This window comes from Amphiura filiformis, chromosome 7 (genome assembly GCF_039555335.1).
Source record: "Amphiura filiformis chromosome 7, Afil_fr2py, whole genome shotgun sequence".
In the NCBI taxonomy this organism is placed as follows: Eukaryota; Metazoa; Echinodermata; class Ophiuroidea; order Amphilepidida; family Amphiuridae; genus Amphiura; species Amphiura filiformis.
This window is the reverse complement of record NC_092634.1, coordinates 15,005,955-15,024,489: the sequence shown is the minus strand read 5'-3', so window position 1 is coordinate 15,024,489 and position 18,535 is coordinate 15,005,955. Positions and strand designations below refer to the sequence as shown.

Sequence of the window (18,535 nt, the reverse complement as noted above, 5' to 3'; positions counted from 1 at the left end):
TTTCCGTCATTCAAAAATCTTTCCTTTGTTCTTTAATTCAAAATTTTCTTTTATTCCTTCCTCTTTCTTTCATTCTTTCCTGATCTTGTCTCTTCTTTTTTTCATTCTTTTCTGCAATTGCTTTCTTTTCTTAACCCCATGAGAACTACCTGCCGATTGGCCAAAATGAATATTGTGTCCAATTTTGAACCAATCAAGGAGGGTATTAATAAGGTCATCTGCAAATGCAAGTTTGACCATAAATAGTTTAAAGCCTTGTCATAATTGGCAATTGAAATGAGCATTTCAAGTTATCAACCAATCAGAAATGTTGTTAGATGACCAGTGTCCAAGGGGTTAAGTTCAATCTTACTTACACCTATTAAAACTCCTTTCAATTCGCCTTTGTTTATTTGTTTATTTATTTCAGGTCAACTTTGGTCGAAATCGAAATAAGGAAATGAGATGATATCATATCAGCTATCATATCCAAATATCTATGCAAATTAATTGGGCATGCCAAGTATCTATCAAATCCAGCTCAAAAAGGAAATTAATTAGAAAAAAATTGTTGTCCCTAGTTCAAGGTTAACGATCAATCAGTCAATAAGCATCTTACTAAAGTCATCTAGTCTTTCTCAGTGACAGGTAAGGAAATAGCCCATTTTATAGACCAAGGTGGGCTGGGAAGGTTTCTATATACTAAACCTTTCTAATGCTAACCCCCTCACTAAATATATCAAAACATTAATACTACTCCGTAACTCCATAGCCTCCTAACCATCTGTTTAATATTGTGTGCATGGGGAGGAGCAGGGACGTAGACAGCTTTCCTGGTCGAGGGGGAGGTAAAATAAATTATTTAGGGGTAAAGACGAAAAAAATAATTTTTTAGAGAGACTGTACAAGTCTTTGAGCTTCCAAAAAGGACTTTATTGGGAGAATGTAGAAAAAAGCTTATGAATTTCTCCAGTTTTGTGTTGGATGAAAAGCTCGAATTGTAATCAGATAATCAAAGAATTTGCAAAAAAAAAAAAGATTTATTTTCATGAAATTATACTTAGTTATCTCAAAGCTATTCTTATTATTCAAACATTGTATTACTTAACATATTTGGTCTTAATCCGGGACATAACTATACCATGACTATGGAGGGTCAAAGATAATAAAAGGGCCATGGCTCAAGCTCCCTTTCTCCTAGATACACCCATCGTCAGCAAATCAAGAGTTAAAGCAGATTTTAACAGGTTGTTCACTTTACCATCTGCATAAAAGGAAGAGCAAAAAGATAAGGTAGTTCTTGACAGATGAGTCTAATTATAACCTTGAAGATCTCATCTGGATATGAGGAGGGAAGGAAAGATTGATGGAAGGAACAGCACTGATCATGTAGGAAATATTTGAAAGCTTTGAACAAGTCAAAGGATGGAAGAGATCTACAACATGGAAATTAAATGAGTATTTCTGTACTGGTCTGTGTAAGGTAGCCAATTTGGATATGGTTATCTGACACAATCTGAACCAATCAGACCAAAGTAGGCATTAATAAAATTGAGATATAAGGGAAAATAGGAGCAAAAAACAATGAAACAACATAAGAAAATGGACATTAAAAAGTTCAGAACTTTGCAACCAAGTATGCTATCTCTCTAAATGTAAAAAGAGTGAAAAACTCACTCCCCAAAGAGTGATTCACTTATAAGACCACTCAAAAAAGAGTGAAATGTGTTTTAACTTTAAAACCACTCAAAATAGAGTGAAAACCACTCTAAAAGAGTGAATTTCAACTCATTCAAGGAGTTAAATGAAGGACAACACATTTTTCGAATTGTCCTTCATTTAACACCTTGAAAGAGTTAAAATTCACTCTTTTAGAGTGGTTTTCACTCTATTTTGAGTGGTTTTAAAGTTAAAAAACACATTTCACTCTTTTTTGAGTGGTCTTATAGGTGAATCACTCTTTTGGGGAGTGAGTTTTTCACTCTTTTACATTTAGAGATATAGGCCTAGGGATTGTCAACAATAGTAAGTGTACCTGTTTGGCAAGTTGATAATGGTAAGTACCAGGCCTCAAATTTGTAGGGGCACCCAATTTCAAGACCACTGGGCAAAGACAAAGAAGGGCACCAAGGCCAACAAGTGATGCAGAATGCCTTGATCAATGACAAAGCTCTAGGGCACCAAGGCCAAAACTGAAAAGGGGCAGGCAATGACCTCAGTGGCCTCTCTGAAATTTGAGCCCTGGTAAGTACTCAATTTTGAAAATTGTTTCCTTTGGTCTGATTGGATCAGATCAACACACGTATGCAGCATCTTGTAGGCTTGGTTATACATATCAACATATAAGGAATGGACTTTGCAACTGCTAAAAATGTTTAAAAAGGCATTTCCGTCGATCTAGTATTCTCTCTAAAACAAGTTTAACCATATGTCATCACATGCTGCCATTGTCTATCATATCATTTCAATTGGCGATATGAAGCAATTGGCCCAAAAGCATGTTACATAAAATCTGCCTGTTTTTTCTCCAAATGTGGCATATTTGACAACTTGTCGTCTCAAATAGCTCGAAAATGTTGGCGTGGTGATGGAATCAATCAGTTGGTGTGAATCATCATGTATTGATTGAGATTAGACAATAATGGCTCATGTTCACGGTTGTTTGATGGGATCATTTATTAGTGTTTCAAACAAAACATCATGTATAACCAAATTTTAGGCTTAAACAGCTAAAAGTGATATTGTGCTAATGTATACAGATGCTTTTGAGTCGTTCTCAGCTTTAATTTTCCCTGTTTTACAAAATTATTCACTTTTATAGTATTTTTAAAGCTTTTTCGGATAAAAATGTATCTATTAATGACAAAATTGGTGGCGCTATTTAGTTACTGGAAATTACCCTTTCAAGCTTTTAATACAAATAAATCCTTTTATAATTTGATAAAATATGTTTATAAAATTTCCTTGTTGCTTGTTTCACCTATTCCAGCTGTTTTAATGACGGTATTAATCACATAACCCTTGCAAATAAAGAAATATGATTTAGGATAAATAGCGCCATCTATAGTTTGCATTTAGTTAATAATGAAGCTAATTCTATATACATCAAACAGCCGTGTGTTAAATGCTTGTGAAATATACACTTTTATAGATAGGAAGCAGGAAGGTAGAAAAGATGACAAAAGTAGTAATGGAAGGAAACTAACGGAAACAAAAACTAATGATTTGGCCCTGATTTTACTATGTTAATTATGTAAATTGGAGCAAATAAAAGTAACAATAATTCAATTGACATGCAGAGGTTGTCAACAGACAGAAGTTTGTCTACACTTTGCCAGTTTTGTTTATTTGTTTGATTATAATGTTCACCAGTGTACACGGATGCAAGCTGACTTACAGGAAAAAGCCTGAAAAGTGTGTGAATCTGGGCCAAAAGCCTACAAAACGGACTGAAAATAAAGAAAAGTGCAGGAATTTTGACTTCATAAAAGCAGGAATTCCTGCAAAAGCAAGAAAACTTGCATCCCTGAGTGTGGCTATTTACACCTGATCTAATGACTAAGCATAGCCTAGTGTTGAAAGCAAAGAACTTTTCATTAACTATAGGAAAAGTTAGTCAATCATTTGGAAAAAGTTTAATTATAAATTAATGACGTTTTTCAAAGTTGAAAATCTTTTAAAAACCAGATTGTCTCAGCATCAGGGAAACTTGGGCGTTCATGTGCAGCCAAGTCTGGACAATTATCCTATCAGTTCCACTTGAGCCATATCAAGTGCTCTTGAAACTTATGCTATTGATTTGGGTCATGGTATTGGAATGTTGTAGGAGTTGTTGTGTTGTTATAGCAACAATCCCAGATTCCTGGCCATTCAGATGGCACTTTAGTGGGGTGCAGCCAATCAGGTATCTGCTTTAATTCCATTTCTTTTGTTGTGTTCATACCTTTCTTAGTAAGCCACTTGCATTTGCTCCTCCGATCATGCTGGACCAAAAAATCCCACCCACCCTCCCAGTAGGGATTTCCCAACCCGATCACGTGACCGTTGGTCGACAGCATCATCACCCGTGTTGATCACACACACAGCAAAAATGGTCAAGGACTTTTCAATACTCTTTTTCCAAACTCGAGCATAATTTTTATTAATGAACAAAATAATTCAATCGTTCTACATTTCAAACAAGTACATATTAAGTGTTATTTATGTGAAGTTAGAATATTATTTTGATGTATATTAAGAGAGAAATCGCGAATTGAATGCCGCCGGGTGAGATCGAATTTCGCGTAAAATTGTGTATACAAAGAAACGGCACGGATTATGAATCTTAGCATAGCGGTTGCTTATGACAAGGTCACGGTCGAGGTCAAATCGCCTCTCGCCTATTGGTGCAGGGGTATAACGGAACTAGCCAATCGCTAGCTGACATTCCCAGCTATCCTACAAATTTTCCCGGGACCGATTTGACCAACTACAAGCCGATCTAGGTAAGTTTGGAATCTTTCTATTTTAATTTGAGCGATAAAATATTTTTCAATTTTTCTCGGATAATTTATGCAAGTAGTTAGGTCTAATATGCATATCCATGCAAGGTTTCATGTCATGTAGGCCTCAAATAATGTAGCGAAATAGATTTTTCTACCCCTACCCAATACCGCATTAGCACGCAGAAATACTAGCACGCAGAAATCTACTGCTACCCTACACACTGCATGGCGCTGGTCGTAGCTTGCTGTGCACTACGTTCACGGCATAATAGGGTTCCGCACAGCGCATAAACCGGCCTCACATAGCTGCGTTCAGAACAAAGTTTGCCATACTTCACGTGTATATTTAGCCTTACCAGTCAATTTGATAAATGTCCGAACATGTAACGACATAATGATGTAGTGATTTTGTAAAACTACCCCATATTTCTGTGATTTTAATGGTCTGAAAGTGATCGATGTTTCAATGGGTTGTGTTTGTTTCGCTCACTGTGCATGAAGCGAAAGCGTGCTGTACAGCTGTTGTTTTTGAAGCTGCGCGGTGTTGCCAGATTGCGCACCCAATTTCCGTTGTGACGTGTTTCTTCCGTTAAGCTGCTGTATAATATCACGCCCAAAATCAGGTGGCGCACCCATTTGGGCGTAATATCAGGATAATGTTAGTGTAATATTCCCAGGCCAGCGTGAATGGCGATTTAAATTAATGTCATAATGAACAAAATAATCTTTTCCTGTAAATTCTATTTCAAAACTTATTTTATCAATACTTATTTCAAATAAATGAAGAATGTTTTAAAAATCTTCTCTCTTTTTTTTAATCATTGTTATTAAATATTTTTTACTTATTATTATTATAATATTTTTTTTTTTTTTGGGGGGTACCTGAACTTTTTGGATGGGATCTTGATCGGCGTAACGATCTACTTTAAAAAATTAGGTCCGCCCTGACTTTTGCACACAAAAAATAGATAAACAAATAAATGAATTAACTTGGATGGGATCTTGATCTATTTATAGGCAAAAACAAATGTTTGATTGGCATGATTGGTGTAACCCGACCTACCCTAAAATTAGGCCCGACTCTAACTTTTTTTTTGAAAAGAAAAATAAATAAATAAATAAATATTATTTTGGGGATGGGCTGCAAATTTTGGGGTGAGGGCCTGACATTTTTGGGCAAGATTTTGTTTCGTTTATGGGTGGATGGGGTATGGAAAAAAACATAGAAAACTTCTGTAATTTTTTTTTACATTTTAATTTTTTGACATTCTCTAGGACCACCAACTTGTATGTGCCACAGTACATCCCTTCCCTAGTGCAGTTTCCAGCAGCCTCTCCATAACAGGTAAATATTTTACAAATTCTCTGTTTTCACATTTTATTTTAATTTTTAGACAAAAATGGTTTCAGTAATTCAGGTAATAATAATTTTTAAAAAAACACATAACATTGTATTTATTTTACATTCTACAGGGTCAACAACTTGTAGTATGTGTCACAGTACATCAGTCCCTTCCCTAGTGCAGTTTCCAGCAGCCTCTCCATAACAGGTAAATATTTTACAAATTCTCTGTTTTAACATTTTATTTTAATTTTTAGACAAAAATTGTTTCAGTAATTCAGGTAATGATAATAAAAAAACAACACATAACATTGTATTTATTTTACATTCTACAGGGCCAACAACTTGTATGTGTCACAGTACATCAGTCCCTTCCTTAGTGCAGTTTCCAGCAGCCTCTCCAAAACAGTCTAAAGTTGATTGTCTAACTTGATGATGCAAGGGTGCGAATTCGGAAGCCATGATGAAAAGAATTCAGTACTTTGACCAAATATATGCAAATTAGTAGTTAATTATGCAAACTTTAAAGTGTAATATGTAACACTGGTCCTTATGAATTGAATAAATACTGTCAACACAAATCATTACAGTGCACAAGAAGTCAATCATTACTGATTCATAATCAAAATCTAACTAAACGGAGGCTAAAATGACTCGTTAATTGGAATAAATGGCTTGAATATGCAAATTAGAAGCAATTCGCCCCCATGCAAATTTGTTTTGATATTTCAGACCTATACTTTTAACTCCCATGCTTAAAGTAATCTCCCACATGCAAAAGCTACATTTGCACATCAAATTATACAATATAATTGACGAAATGTGGCTTTTAAGCCTCGGAATACATCAAAAAAGTGACAAAAATTGGCCAAAAATATGCAAATTAGCGGTAAATTATGCAAATTAAGATATGTGCACAACAGGCTTTGGCATTTGGGAAACAACTGAAGCTTACATTTGGGTATTAATTCCCTTTTATAGCTTTTTCTCCTTCAAATTATATAATATAATTGACGAAATGTGGCTTTTAAGCCTCGGAATACATCAAAAAATGACCAAAATTGGCCAAAAATATGCAAATTAGCGGTAAATTATGCAAATTAAGATATGTGCACAACAGGCTTTGGCATTTGGGAAACAACTGAAGCTTACACTTGGGTATTAATTGCCTTTTATAGCTTTTTCTCCTTCAAAATTGATTAAACATACACTTTTTCCCATCATTTAAAGTGTTTTTATATGATTTAAATGGTGCCATTGCTTAAGTACATAGCCTATGGGAATGACCTTTGACCTCTGGTCTAATTAAGGCCAAAATATGAAAACTTTAACGAGCCGTAACTTTTGATCCCATGGGTCAATTTAAAAAATAAAGTATCTTTGTAATCAGGAAGCCAGGCTGCATAATCTGAGCTGTGTTTCAACTCTTATTTCAGTGTTTTTAAAATTGACTGAAAAACCCTACTCCCAGTAGCTGGAAGGGTAAATCAGTTATCTCATTTGTCAAAGATGCTTCAATGAAAGTATGTCAAATTATGCTACTCTCCGCTTTGTCTGGAGTTTCTTCAAATCCTGAAGAATCTCGTCAGTAGATTGTCTCCACTTTCTACTACGCTGCGTTGTCTGGAGTTTCTTCAAATCCTGAGGAATCTCGTCAGTAGATTGTCTCCACTTTCTACTATGCTGCTTTGTCTGGAGTTTCTTCAAATCCTGAGGAATCTCGTCAGTAGATTGTCTCCACTTTCTACTACGCTGCGTTGTTTGGAGTTTCTTCAAATCCTGAGGAATCTCGTCAGTAGATTGTCTCCACTTTCTACTATGTTGCTTTGTCTGGAGTTTCTTCAAATCCTGAGGAATCTCGTCAGTAGATTGTCTCCACTTTCTACTACGCTGCTTTGTCTGGAGTTTCTTCAAATCCTGAGGAATCTCGTCTGTAGATTGTCTCCACTTTCTACTACGCTTTGTGCTGGCTTAATGAATGCTTTGTATGGAGTTCTTCAAATCCTGAAGAATCTCGTCTGTAGATTGTCTCCACTTTCTACTACGCTTTGTGCTGGCTTAATGAATGCTTTGTATGGAGTTCTTCAAATCCTGAAGAATCGCGTCTGTAGATTGTCTCCACTTTCTACTACGCTTTGTGCTGGCTTAATGAATGGTTTGTATGGAGTTCTTCAAATCCTGAAGAATCTCGTCTGTAGATTGTCTCCACTTTCTACTACGCTTTGTGCTGGCTTAATGAATGCTTTGTATGGAGTTCTTCAAATCCTGAAGAATCTCGTCTGTAGATTGTCTCCACTTTCTACTACGCTTTGTGCTGGCTTAATGAATGCTTTGTATGGAGTTCTTCAAATCCTGAAGAATCTCGTCTGTAGATTGTCTCCACTTTCTACTACGCTTTGTGCTGGCTTAATGAATGCTTTGTATGGAGTTCTTCAAATTCTGAAGAATCTCGTCTGTAGATTGTCTCCACTTTCTACTACGCTTTGTGCTGGCTTAATAAATGCTTTGTATGGAGTTTCTTCAAATCCTGAAGAATCTCGTCAGTAGATTGTCTCCACTTTCTACTATGCTGCTTTGTCTGGAGTTTCTTCAAATCCTGAGGAATCTCGTCAGTAGATTGTCTCCACTTTCTACTACGCTGCGTTGTCTGGAGTTTCTTCAAATCCTGAGGAATCTCGTCAGTAGATTGTCTCCACTTTCTACTACGCTTTATGTAGAGTAATTTATGCTTATTTGAAGTATCTTTTTGGCTTGATTGTTTTTGTCAGTGGATTATTTCATTTATTAATATTATTTTATAGTAAATTTTGGCTCACTTTTCAATAATTACCAGCTTATATAGGGATTTAAAGGTTTAATTCATTGATAGAGTTGGCATTGTTTCTTCTTTTGGAGATTTCTGTTTATTTAATAATTGCGTTATAAATATTGATTTCCAATTCAATCCTCTGTTTGATCCAACTAGGTATCTGTATTTGCTTAAGATGAAATTTGGTTAAATGTGATACAGAAGTCAATTCTTGCATGTCCAGCCTGTATGGTTGGCTTGTTGTACACATTTTTCCAATAATTCTTGTATTGTGTTATTAATAATATTTATTGGAAGATAACTAATTCAGTATGGTTATTTCTATTTATATTATGTCAGGTCTTAATTGCTATGAAAGTGCTATGAAATCTATCATTATGTATCTCAATTATATTTATGTATATGAATATAAATTGTTGAATGGTCATAAATAGCTTAATAAATGGTCCTCATGATCGTGAGGCAATGCGGAGTCTAATCAATGCTTTGGTGTTGTGTTTTCCTGATGTCTTGAGACAATTATAACTAGTTCACTAAAACTTGAAATTGCTTATACCTAGAAAACGGCATGGTTTATGTTACTGCCAACATCTCTTAATGCACAATCAGCTTCTTGTCACGATTCCATACTATATTAGTATATCAAACTGGTAAGAACAACCTGAGCCTTTTTTGATGAAGAGAAGAAAGTGTTTACATCATTAGGATACACAAGCTGCACTCCTGCACCTCCGACATTCAAACTTTTCAAAAGATTCATAAATATTTACTTTACAAAGCCAATGTTGCTTTGCTTTCTTTCAATATACTGTTACATGTAGAGGAAAACAGTTGTAATATAAGTTGACAAACTTAATCATGAAAAGGAATTAATTAATAGAATAAATCCAATGAGCTTGAGGTGTACTGCGAGTTCTATGTTGTGTCTGGCACTGAGAGTACCTAGTGGCTTGAGGAGTTAATGTGAGTAAGAGAAGCATTGAGAGAAATGATTCGTCAGCAAAAATCAAATCATGAAAAACGAAAATTTGAAATCCATACACCACCTGTGAAAGAACTGACCTTAATCTCACACACAGGGATGTAGATTTCAAATGGAGTCACTTACTCAGGTAACCCCATTTAAAATTCACACTCTCTAGTCGTGTTCACATTGTCGGACGTACGCCCGGTGGAACTTGGATCGGCGTAAGTTGCTAGGAGTAGCGGTAGGCGCTGCTAGGAGTAGGTGCAGTGTGAACGATGGTCAGCGTAAGTTCCGCCAGGCGTACGTCCGACGATTTACTCCTGACAAAAGTCAGGAGTAGCGAGCTGGGTGTAACCTCCGCCAGGCGTAAGTTGCAATGTGAACTCTGCTACTCCTGGCACCCGGTGTAAGTATGACATTTTGTTAGTCGGAAATAAGAAATTACATATCGCGCGGTTGATAAAGGTCACAGAAATACCGGAAGTGGTAGCCAATGTTTACTGAATGCTAGGTGGAACTAATTGGCGTAGTGCTAGGAGTAGGCTAGGTGTGGACACGCGGTAGGAGTAGGGAAAATATTATTGTGGAATTTTGATCAATGTTAGCGTAAGTTTACGCCGGGTGTAACTCAAAATGTGAACACGACTTCTGTGTGGAAGATTAAGGTCAAGTCTTTCATAGGGGGTGTAAGGATTTCAACTGGAATAGCCCAACTGTACCAGAGGACCAGAAGCTTCCTAGTATCTGATCAGACTCATATCAGGATCTTAGCTAGGATTTGACAAGTGCAGACATGCCAACTTTGAAATCCAGATTCCCGTACTCAGAAGAACAAAATCCGTATTTTGCACCCAAAAACCGTATTTTATAAATATGTACCTTTGCATACCTGCCAACCCCAGAAACCCCAAAAGTAGAACACATAATTGCGAGGGAGCACTTGTGCGACCGAAAGCACGTAATCAAGCCAGGGCCCACCTCACAAATTTGCAATGAAATTTGGCAATACCTAAGAACCATTCCATCAAGTAATAAATCAATACAGAAAGATGCTTCCTTTACGAGTTATCACTCATTGAAAGTGCTACTTTGCTATACTTTACATAGAAAGCGGCCATCTTAAAGTCGTCATATTTCCTTAATTACATGACTGATCAAGCTGCTTTTTGGATATGTGATGCACGGTTGAAAATAAATTATTAAAAGATTTGGTGACCTCAGTCGACCTTTGACCTTCTATGTGACCTTTGACCTCACGGAATTGGATAAAGTATGTAGACCAAACAAATTGATATATTTCTGGAAACATTGGGTTTTGTTACTTCTAATGTTGTTAGAAGCATGCTTTGTTAAAACTTTCCAGAAAATAATTGATCATCATCATCATCATCATTATAGAATCAGTCGGTAGACCTGCCTAACATCGGATTAATGTCAATGTCAATTAGAAGACTGTACTGGGTATAGCAGTTGTCTATGCATGGTTAAAGAAAAATATTAAAATATTACAAATATTAATGTGCCACTGAGTGCACCATTGAGAAAACAAAATCGGAAAGCATCTTGCAGGCTTAAATAGTTAACTAAATATCTCCAGAAGACATAGCATGTGTAGCAGTTAGATGAAGATGCTTAATAAAAAATATTAATGTGCATGAAAAATACGCAAGTCAGAGAAAATTATTTCAAAAATTCTTGTAGGCCTATAAATATTTCTTTAATGTGCATGCATCGTGCGAAAGTCGGAAGTAAAAGGAGGTCGGAAACCTTCTTGTAGGCTTATTCTTTTGCACCAATAGAGCTAAATAGTTAACTAAATACCTTCAGAAGATAGCATTTAAGGTGGTTACTAAAAATATTAATGTGCATGAACAATCTGCAAGCCAGAAGAAAATTATTTGGAAACCATCTCGTAGGCCTATTAAATATTTCTTTAATGTGCATGCATGGGGCGTAAAGTCGGAAGTAAAAGGAGGTCGGAAACCTTCTTATATGCTTATTCTTTTGCACCAAAAGAGCTAAATAGTTAACTAAATTACCTTCAGAAGACATAGCATTAGGTGGTTAATAAAAAATATTAATGTGCATGAAAAATCTGCAAGTCAGAAGAAAATTATTCTGGAAAGCATCTTGTAGGCCTATTAAATATTTCTTTAATGTGCATGCATGGTGCGAAAGTCGGAAGTAAAAGGAGGTCGGAAACCTTCGCCACTTGCACGGTTCCGCCATTATGCACTATATGCGGGGAGAGCCTCGAACTGGCAGCATACATGAAAGGAAGAATTACGTAACCTTACACAGAATGTTATATGACTGGTTCAATTCCCATTCATGTATGCTGCCAGTTCGAGGCTCTCCCCGCACATAGTGCATAATGGCGGAACTGCAAGTGGCGAATATGCTTATTCTTTTGCACCAAAGGAGCTAAATAGTTAACTAAATACCTTCAGAAGACATAGCATTAGGTGGTTAATAAAAAATATTAATGTGCATGAAAAATCTGCAAGTCAGAAGAAAATTATTTTGGAAAGCATCTTGTAGGCCTTATTAAATATTTCTTTAATGTGCATGCATGGAAGTGCGAAAGTCGGAAGTAAAAGGAGGTCGGAAACCTTCTTATATGCTTATTCGTTTGCACCAAAGGAGCTAAATAGTTAACTAAATACCTTCAGAAGACATAGGTGGTTAAAAAAAAATAATAATGTGCATGAAAAATCTGCAAGTCAGAAGAAAATTATTTCGGAAAGCATCTTGTAGGTCTATTTAAAAATAATAATTTTTAATGTGCATGCATCATGGAAAGTCGAGAATAACGATGTAGGCAACCACTTTAACAGACCAAGAAAGTGGTCAAATGATACCAGTAATTCAGTCGGTAGACTAATCTTGCAGCTGTTTATCTTTTTAAGACACAACATTTTATTATTTTGGTCAAAATTCTGGAATACCGTATTTTTGGGGGGTTGACCGTACCACCGTATTTTTCACGTTTTACCGTACAAAATACGGTGAAACCGTACTAGTTGGCATGTCTGCAAGTGCCTGTCATTTTCACCAAAACTGCCTGTCCAAAATTTGATCCTGAAAAACATAAACCAGATCTCTGCATCTTCTAGGGATTTGGTTTTGTTTTGAGTTCACTGAACTTCAAGCATTTATTTTTATTTAGCATCTGTCAAAAACATTAATCTTGCCCATCCCAGGAGTAAACTGCCCATCCAAAATGACACTCAGATGGGTGGCTAGCTAAGACACTGACTCATAAAATACTTCTTTTTTATAACAAATCCTACATCTAATATTAGTGGGTCAAACGATATTGACATTACAAAATGTTCTTTCCTTAATGACCTTGAAACTGCACCGCTGTTCAATGTCATGTGTCATACCACTTCTTTTCTAAATATTATTTCCTTGACCTTGAAACTGGACTTCTGTTCAATGTCACATGTTCAGGTGACAAGCTTAACTATACCAAATATCATTCAATTTCAGGCTTTAACTGATAAAATATGGTACACATTTGCCCTCTATGAGCAACAAACCAACCAATATGGTGGATAACATAGCGGGCAATTTTGAATTGGCAATCTTTGGGTATAATCTGTTTTTGGCCCTGTCAGCTCACAATGATCAGCTCTGAAAAAGTACAAGTAGGAAGGCCTATTTGATGCATCATGTATGTACTGCTGTGTGTGAGTTTAAGTTAGTAGACTCAAACCTAATCCGAGGTGTACAAGGCAGTTCTAAGAAGTGGCTGGTACCTCAGATTGTATCTATTGTACACACATTACATCAGCACTTGTATGTTGTATCTGAACCTGAAATGAACTTGATATATTACCTCAAAAGAAAGCCTCGGTAAATGAATGGATTTCCTACAAGAATAAAATTACGGGCCCTGGTTAAGATGTGCAAAATGTTATATTTGTACAACTCAGAAGGTTAAGATGTAGGAACCGTTGTATTTTTCCCAAATTTTAAACCGACTTTCAGCACAACAAATTCAGTTAACCTTGAATTTCCGATATGTGACATGCATCTTCATAAGAAGAAGTCCCGGGAAGAAGTCCTATGATGTTATGTTGGAAATTGTTTATCACCAGCACATGAACTTACATATGAACATTGCTAAAACATGTAATCATTCAACATGTTTATACTGAAAACTGCCTATCACTGTGCTTTTATTCCCTCATGCATTTTTGATGTGTGTAACGTCAACTTGGTCGTTTCTACTGCTCTGCAAAAGGCAGGTAATTATTCACTCCCCGCACATAAATAGTGGTGAAGTACGGAAGCACCTTCATGTGACCTTCAAGCTGCTTATGGTCCACGGGTCAGGTTCGTACCCACTAAATTGTCACCTGCACTGTTTCAACTGGGAATGTTGCCACGTATTGCCTCCCCCCCATTACCATTAACCACCTCAAAAGGTGCATGGTTGATGGTTGACAATGAGTTTACCCTGTTTCACCTAGACCACTTAGAGGTTAATAACTGCGCATTATATGGAGGGAATTGTGAAAAATCTAAACATTTTGCCTTTGGAACCGAGGAATATCCGAGGTCCAAAGCAAAATGTTTAGATTTTTCACAATTCCACTATATATTACCGATGCAAAGTTATTAACCTCATTCATAACCGTCACTTTAATCTCTTCACCTTACAAAATAACACAAAATTTTGCTCAAAAGTTTATAAAAATAGATGATCTTTACATCTTCCCTTTCCAAAAATCGATCAGGCTAAAACAGGACGACCAATAACAAAAGTGCGTATCACAATCTGTGCAAATATGGTAGCGCGCAATCCAAACACGGCTGGCCAGCGCGCGCCAGTTTGTTTGACGACAACAACACATAACGCCGGTCAATTGTGTGCGCCATTGGAACAATTACGCATTTTGCGGTCAATTGTGAGTTATTAATGACCTCGATTTGCGTTCGCGTTTTCACAAATAACTAAATGTAATTGGATCGCACACATCGCGTTTATTAATGAGGTTATGAATACCTCGTATTACCTCCCATCAACCATTTGCTCACACATTGTCAGAATGTTTTATATATATGGAAGCCAAAAAAACCTAGCATTACTTTGGGCTGTTTTATTTGTATACTATTCAGAAAGGTTGCTTCAACATGTTCAACAACCAATTCACGCTCGGTCCAGCCCTTCGGGTTGGCCTCGTACTACTTGCTCTCATGAAGTCCATGAGGGCCATAGACTGCAGCTAAACAAACCAAGAAGGTAGACCTAAATGGAGATGTGTGACTTTTTCCAGTAAACATAACCTCTAAAGGCAAAAGGGTGTTTCTCTAAGGGTGAAGTGGTATTTATGTTATTTTAAAGCAAAATGGAGCCACATAAATATTATCTGACATGATTCTAAAAGCATCGACCCTGGATCTTCCAGGGTATATGATAGGCTGCTTCTGCATTTGCATAGGGCCTATACAATAAAATACATACACAATTTCAGTGACAAACATCCAAATGTGATAAGATCAAACAAAGGGGCTTCACTCCAATCTTTTGGCAAAATGAGCTACTTTTGTTGGTTTTTCAGTCACTTTCTGGCAATTCAGGCCAACTGTCTTCCCTTCTTCACTTTGAAGATGGATTGATGCTTCTAATGAGGACCCATCTAAGTTTTATCACTCTCAATCACATGCTTATTCACTTGGCACATTCTCTAACAATACTGATATGAAACCCTAGGATATAGTAGCCCAATATTAAGGCTGGTGGTCTGGAGTCCCTGGGCTAAGTACATCATTATGACCATTCAAATGGGTGATTTTAGACAGTTTCCTGACATAATGCACTCAAATTGAGTCAGATTGGGTGCTCTTTTCACATAGCTCTTTGCAGAGTGATTTCCTTAAAAGTTGAACAACCTTGGCTCCTGCTATATTGACATCCTCACAAATGATATGGTTTGGCAACTTCTGTATTAGATCTAACATGATCATACTGATTGCATAACTATAGGGAATTCAAACATTGGCTCAGTTTCAAATTTACTGAAATTTTCATACAAATATGAACTTTATTGTGTATTAAAAGATGCTACACTTTCATTGGCTCAAGTTCAATTTTGCAAATTTGGTATTATGCAAATTTTTGTGTGCATTTAAAATATACTTTTTGTAATGTTTCGGATGCAACGTAGCAAAGCGAGTTGCAAATTTTAGTTCCAGTATGAGATTTAATTTACAAAATAATGTTTTGAACTACTGTATGAATAATCTACACCAAGTTACTTGCAATATATGTTAATGTACAGAAAACGTTATTTTCATAAGATGAAAGACACAAGATAACCAAATACTTTGGTGCAATCATTATATTTCCACAATGCTTCAGCAAATATCATACAACCAAGAATTCCAAGTCCATCATTCATAAATCTACCCATACCACAATCAATATTTTCATTTTAACTCAACTTGACCAATAATAATAACCTCTACTATCTTCAGAAAAGACAACTCATCATTCCAGTTATTTTGGTGAAAATGACAAATCAATCTTTTTCCTTTAATTATTAAAAGTATCCCCTGACCCATTGAAAGACATTTCCTTATTCATTTGAAAATTGGCACGCTAATTGATTAGCCTATATTGATACCACATTCCGTTTGTCAAGTTACTTTTTGACAACTTCTGAATCTAGCAAACAGCTGCTAGACTACCTTAAACCTAACAGTAATTATTGCACGAAAACCTAGAAGACTAGACTAGAAATGATTGCTGTATTCAGCCAATATTTTGCTACCAGACTCGTTTTGCTGCCAAACTGATGCGCAGTGTATAATTACTGAATTTCCTCAATAGGAAGATCCTTTATCTGATTGGAGTGATATGTGTGGTATATTTGCCAAAAGTACTACGACACTTTCTTGTGAAATTGGTTTACCAAGTTCTACGCAATGAAGGGTTACCTTCACCTACAATGTAAATTATCATGAAAAAAAGAAAATCAAAGCTTAACTTTACACTTTCACTGGAGTCAGCTCCAGAAATGGGCTATTCCAGTTGAAATCCATACATCCCCTATGGAAGACATGGCCTTAATTGTCCACACTGGGAGTGTGGATTTCAAATGGGGTTACCTGAATGGGTGATAAAAGTGGTTTTCTAAGTAAAGTGTTGGATGCATGGTGTTAGACCAATAGGCCTATAAAATAGACACCGTGTCAGGCATGCATCCAGCACTTTAGTTGGAAAACCACTTTTATCACCTTTTTTGTGTGCCAAAATTGCAACCTTGTCTTCTACCTGAATGGGTGACTGGTACCTAACCGGGCACCCATAGCGCTATAAAACCAAATTTGATGTGGTGCCTTAGTTCCCACTAAGAAGGGGATGCAGTAATGTGGTGGTGGTGGGTACAAGTGTTGTATACTTACATGAGTGGTGTGTCCGTTGAGTGTAGGTAGTGTACTAGAGGCAAAATTTAGTCTTGATTTATCTCTCTCCTTTGCTAACAAATCCTCTAAGTTAACATCGGGATCTAGTTGAACTGAAAAGAACAAAAGAACATCTTCATTATTTTTCTGCATTATCAATGTTAAAAGGGCATTTCGTGATCCACAGCATCATCCCCCCACTTCTCTCAAAAAAAGTTGAGATTTTTATATCACTGGAAACCTCTGGTTACATAATGTTTATGTACACAAAATTTCTTGCAGATTAATTTGTTTAGCAAAGATATCGTGAAATTTGAATTTCGTTCTGGTATACCAGAACGAAATTACAACACATTGTCTATGGAGCAGTGTAATACACATAATCATGCATTACTCGCAAACGCAAAATCGGAATCAACTGAAATTTTTGGAAAAAGCTTTTTTTCGTGGATGTCTTCTAAAAATGTCATAAAAAGAGGATGCTAGGATCACGAAATACTCCTTTAACTCACTGAAAATGATTCCTCAATAAGGGTGTTATTTCTGTACTTTTTTTGAGGTGTCCTCAACAGGCCAGTGAAACAATGAGGCACAAAGACTTAAGTTACCGTCCACTACCCAATGATCTTAGGATTAGGGTTAGGTTTTTGGGTGAAGATTATCGTTAGATTTAAGGCTACAAAGTCAGTTTGATGTTTAGATTTGGGGCAAGGATGGCAGCCATATTAAAATTTGCTCACTTTAAAAAAAAAAATTTAATCTAAAACAATATTTTATATCACAGGAAGTGCAATTATTACAAATATTTGTCATAAAACCTCACATTATGACTGTCTTACTGAATGACTAAATTATATTGATAGGTAGTAGCATGATTAAAACACATTATGAACTCATAAGTGTGATTCACTCTAATCATTGCTAGTTTCACAAACAAAATCTATTTGTAAAATATTTTGACTTTTACTTCCGACGGATATCACAGTGATCAATTAAGTTTTTGACATTTGAAGATGATCTCATAATCTGAAATTGGAGCATAACACCATATGTAATAGACTTTAAATGTAGCCTTTCTGTTAGGTCTATTTTCCCACAAATAACATAAGGCCAAAAAAAATGTTGTTGTGTTGCGCTCAACCGTCCGACCCTAAATCCTGACAAATCGGGGTCGCAATTTTATATATTTTTTTGAATGATGATTTTTACAGATTTGGTCAAAAAATTAATGTTTTTCACTTAAAATTAATATTTTATTGAAAGACTAGTCTTTAATTGATGTCTAACAGGTATCCAGAAGTCAAAATTGACAAATTGAAGAAGCATTATTTAATATTTGAGGAAATTTTTAAAAACTGAAGGTTTAAAAAAAAAAGAAAAAAAAAGAAATCCGACCATCCGACCCAACTTTCCCATTTTCCCACTTGAGAGCAACACAACAATATTTTTTTTGCCTAATACCCAATATTTTGAAAAAGCGATGCCATGACAAGGAGCTGGTCAATGCTTCCCTCGGCCTCAGACTATAAAGCATT

The 18,535-nt window shown here is 36.1% G+C and overlaps 1 protein-coding gene across 12 annotated transcripts in view; it reads right to left on the bottom strand.

Annotated features, from left to right (window-relative positions):
• The window catches only part of LOC140156783 (uncharacterized), a 267,392-nt gene that overhangs the window by 136,259 nt on the left and 112,598 nt on the right, over nt 1-18,535 (bottom strand). For all 12 annotated transcript variants that reach the window (XM_072179762.1, XM_072179760.1, XM_072179761.1 and 9 more), the window contains exon 3: nt 17,001-17,113. In XM_072179762.1, the coding sequence (XP_072035863.1) occupies nt 17,001-17,113 (113 nt within the window). The remainder of the gene's footprint in view (nt 1-17,000; nt 17,114-18,535) is intronic.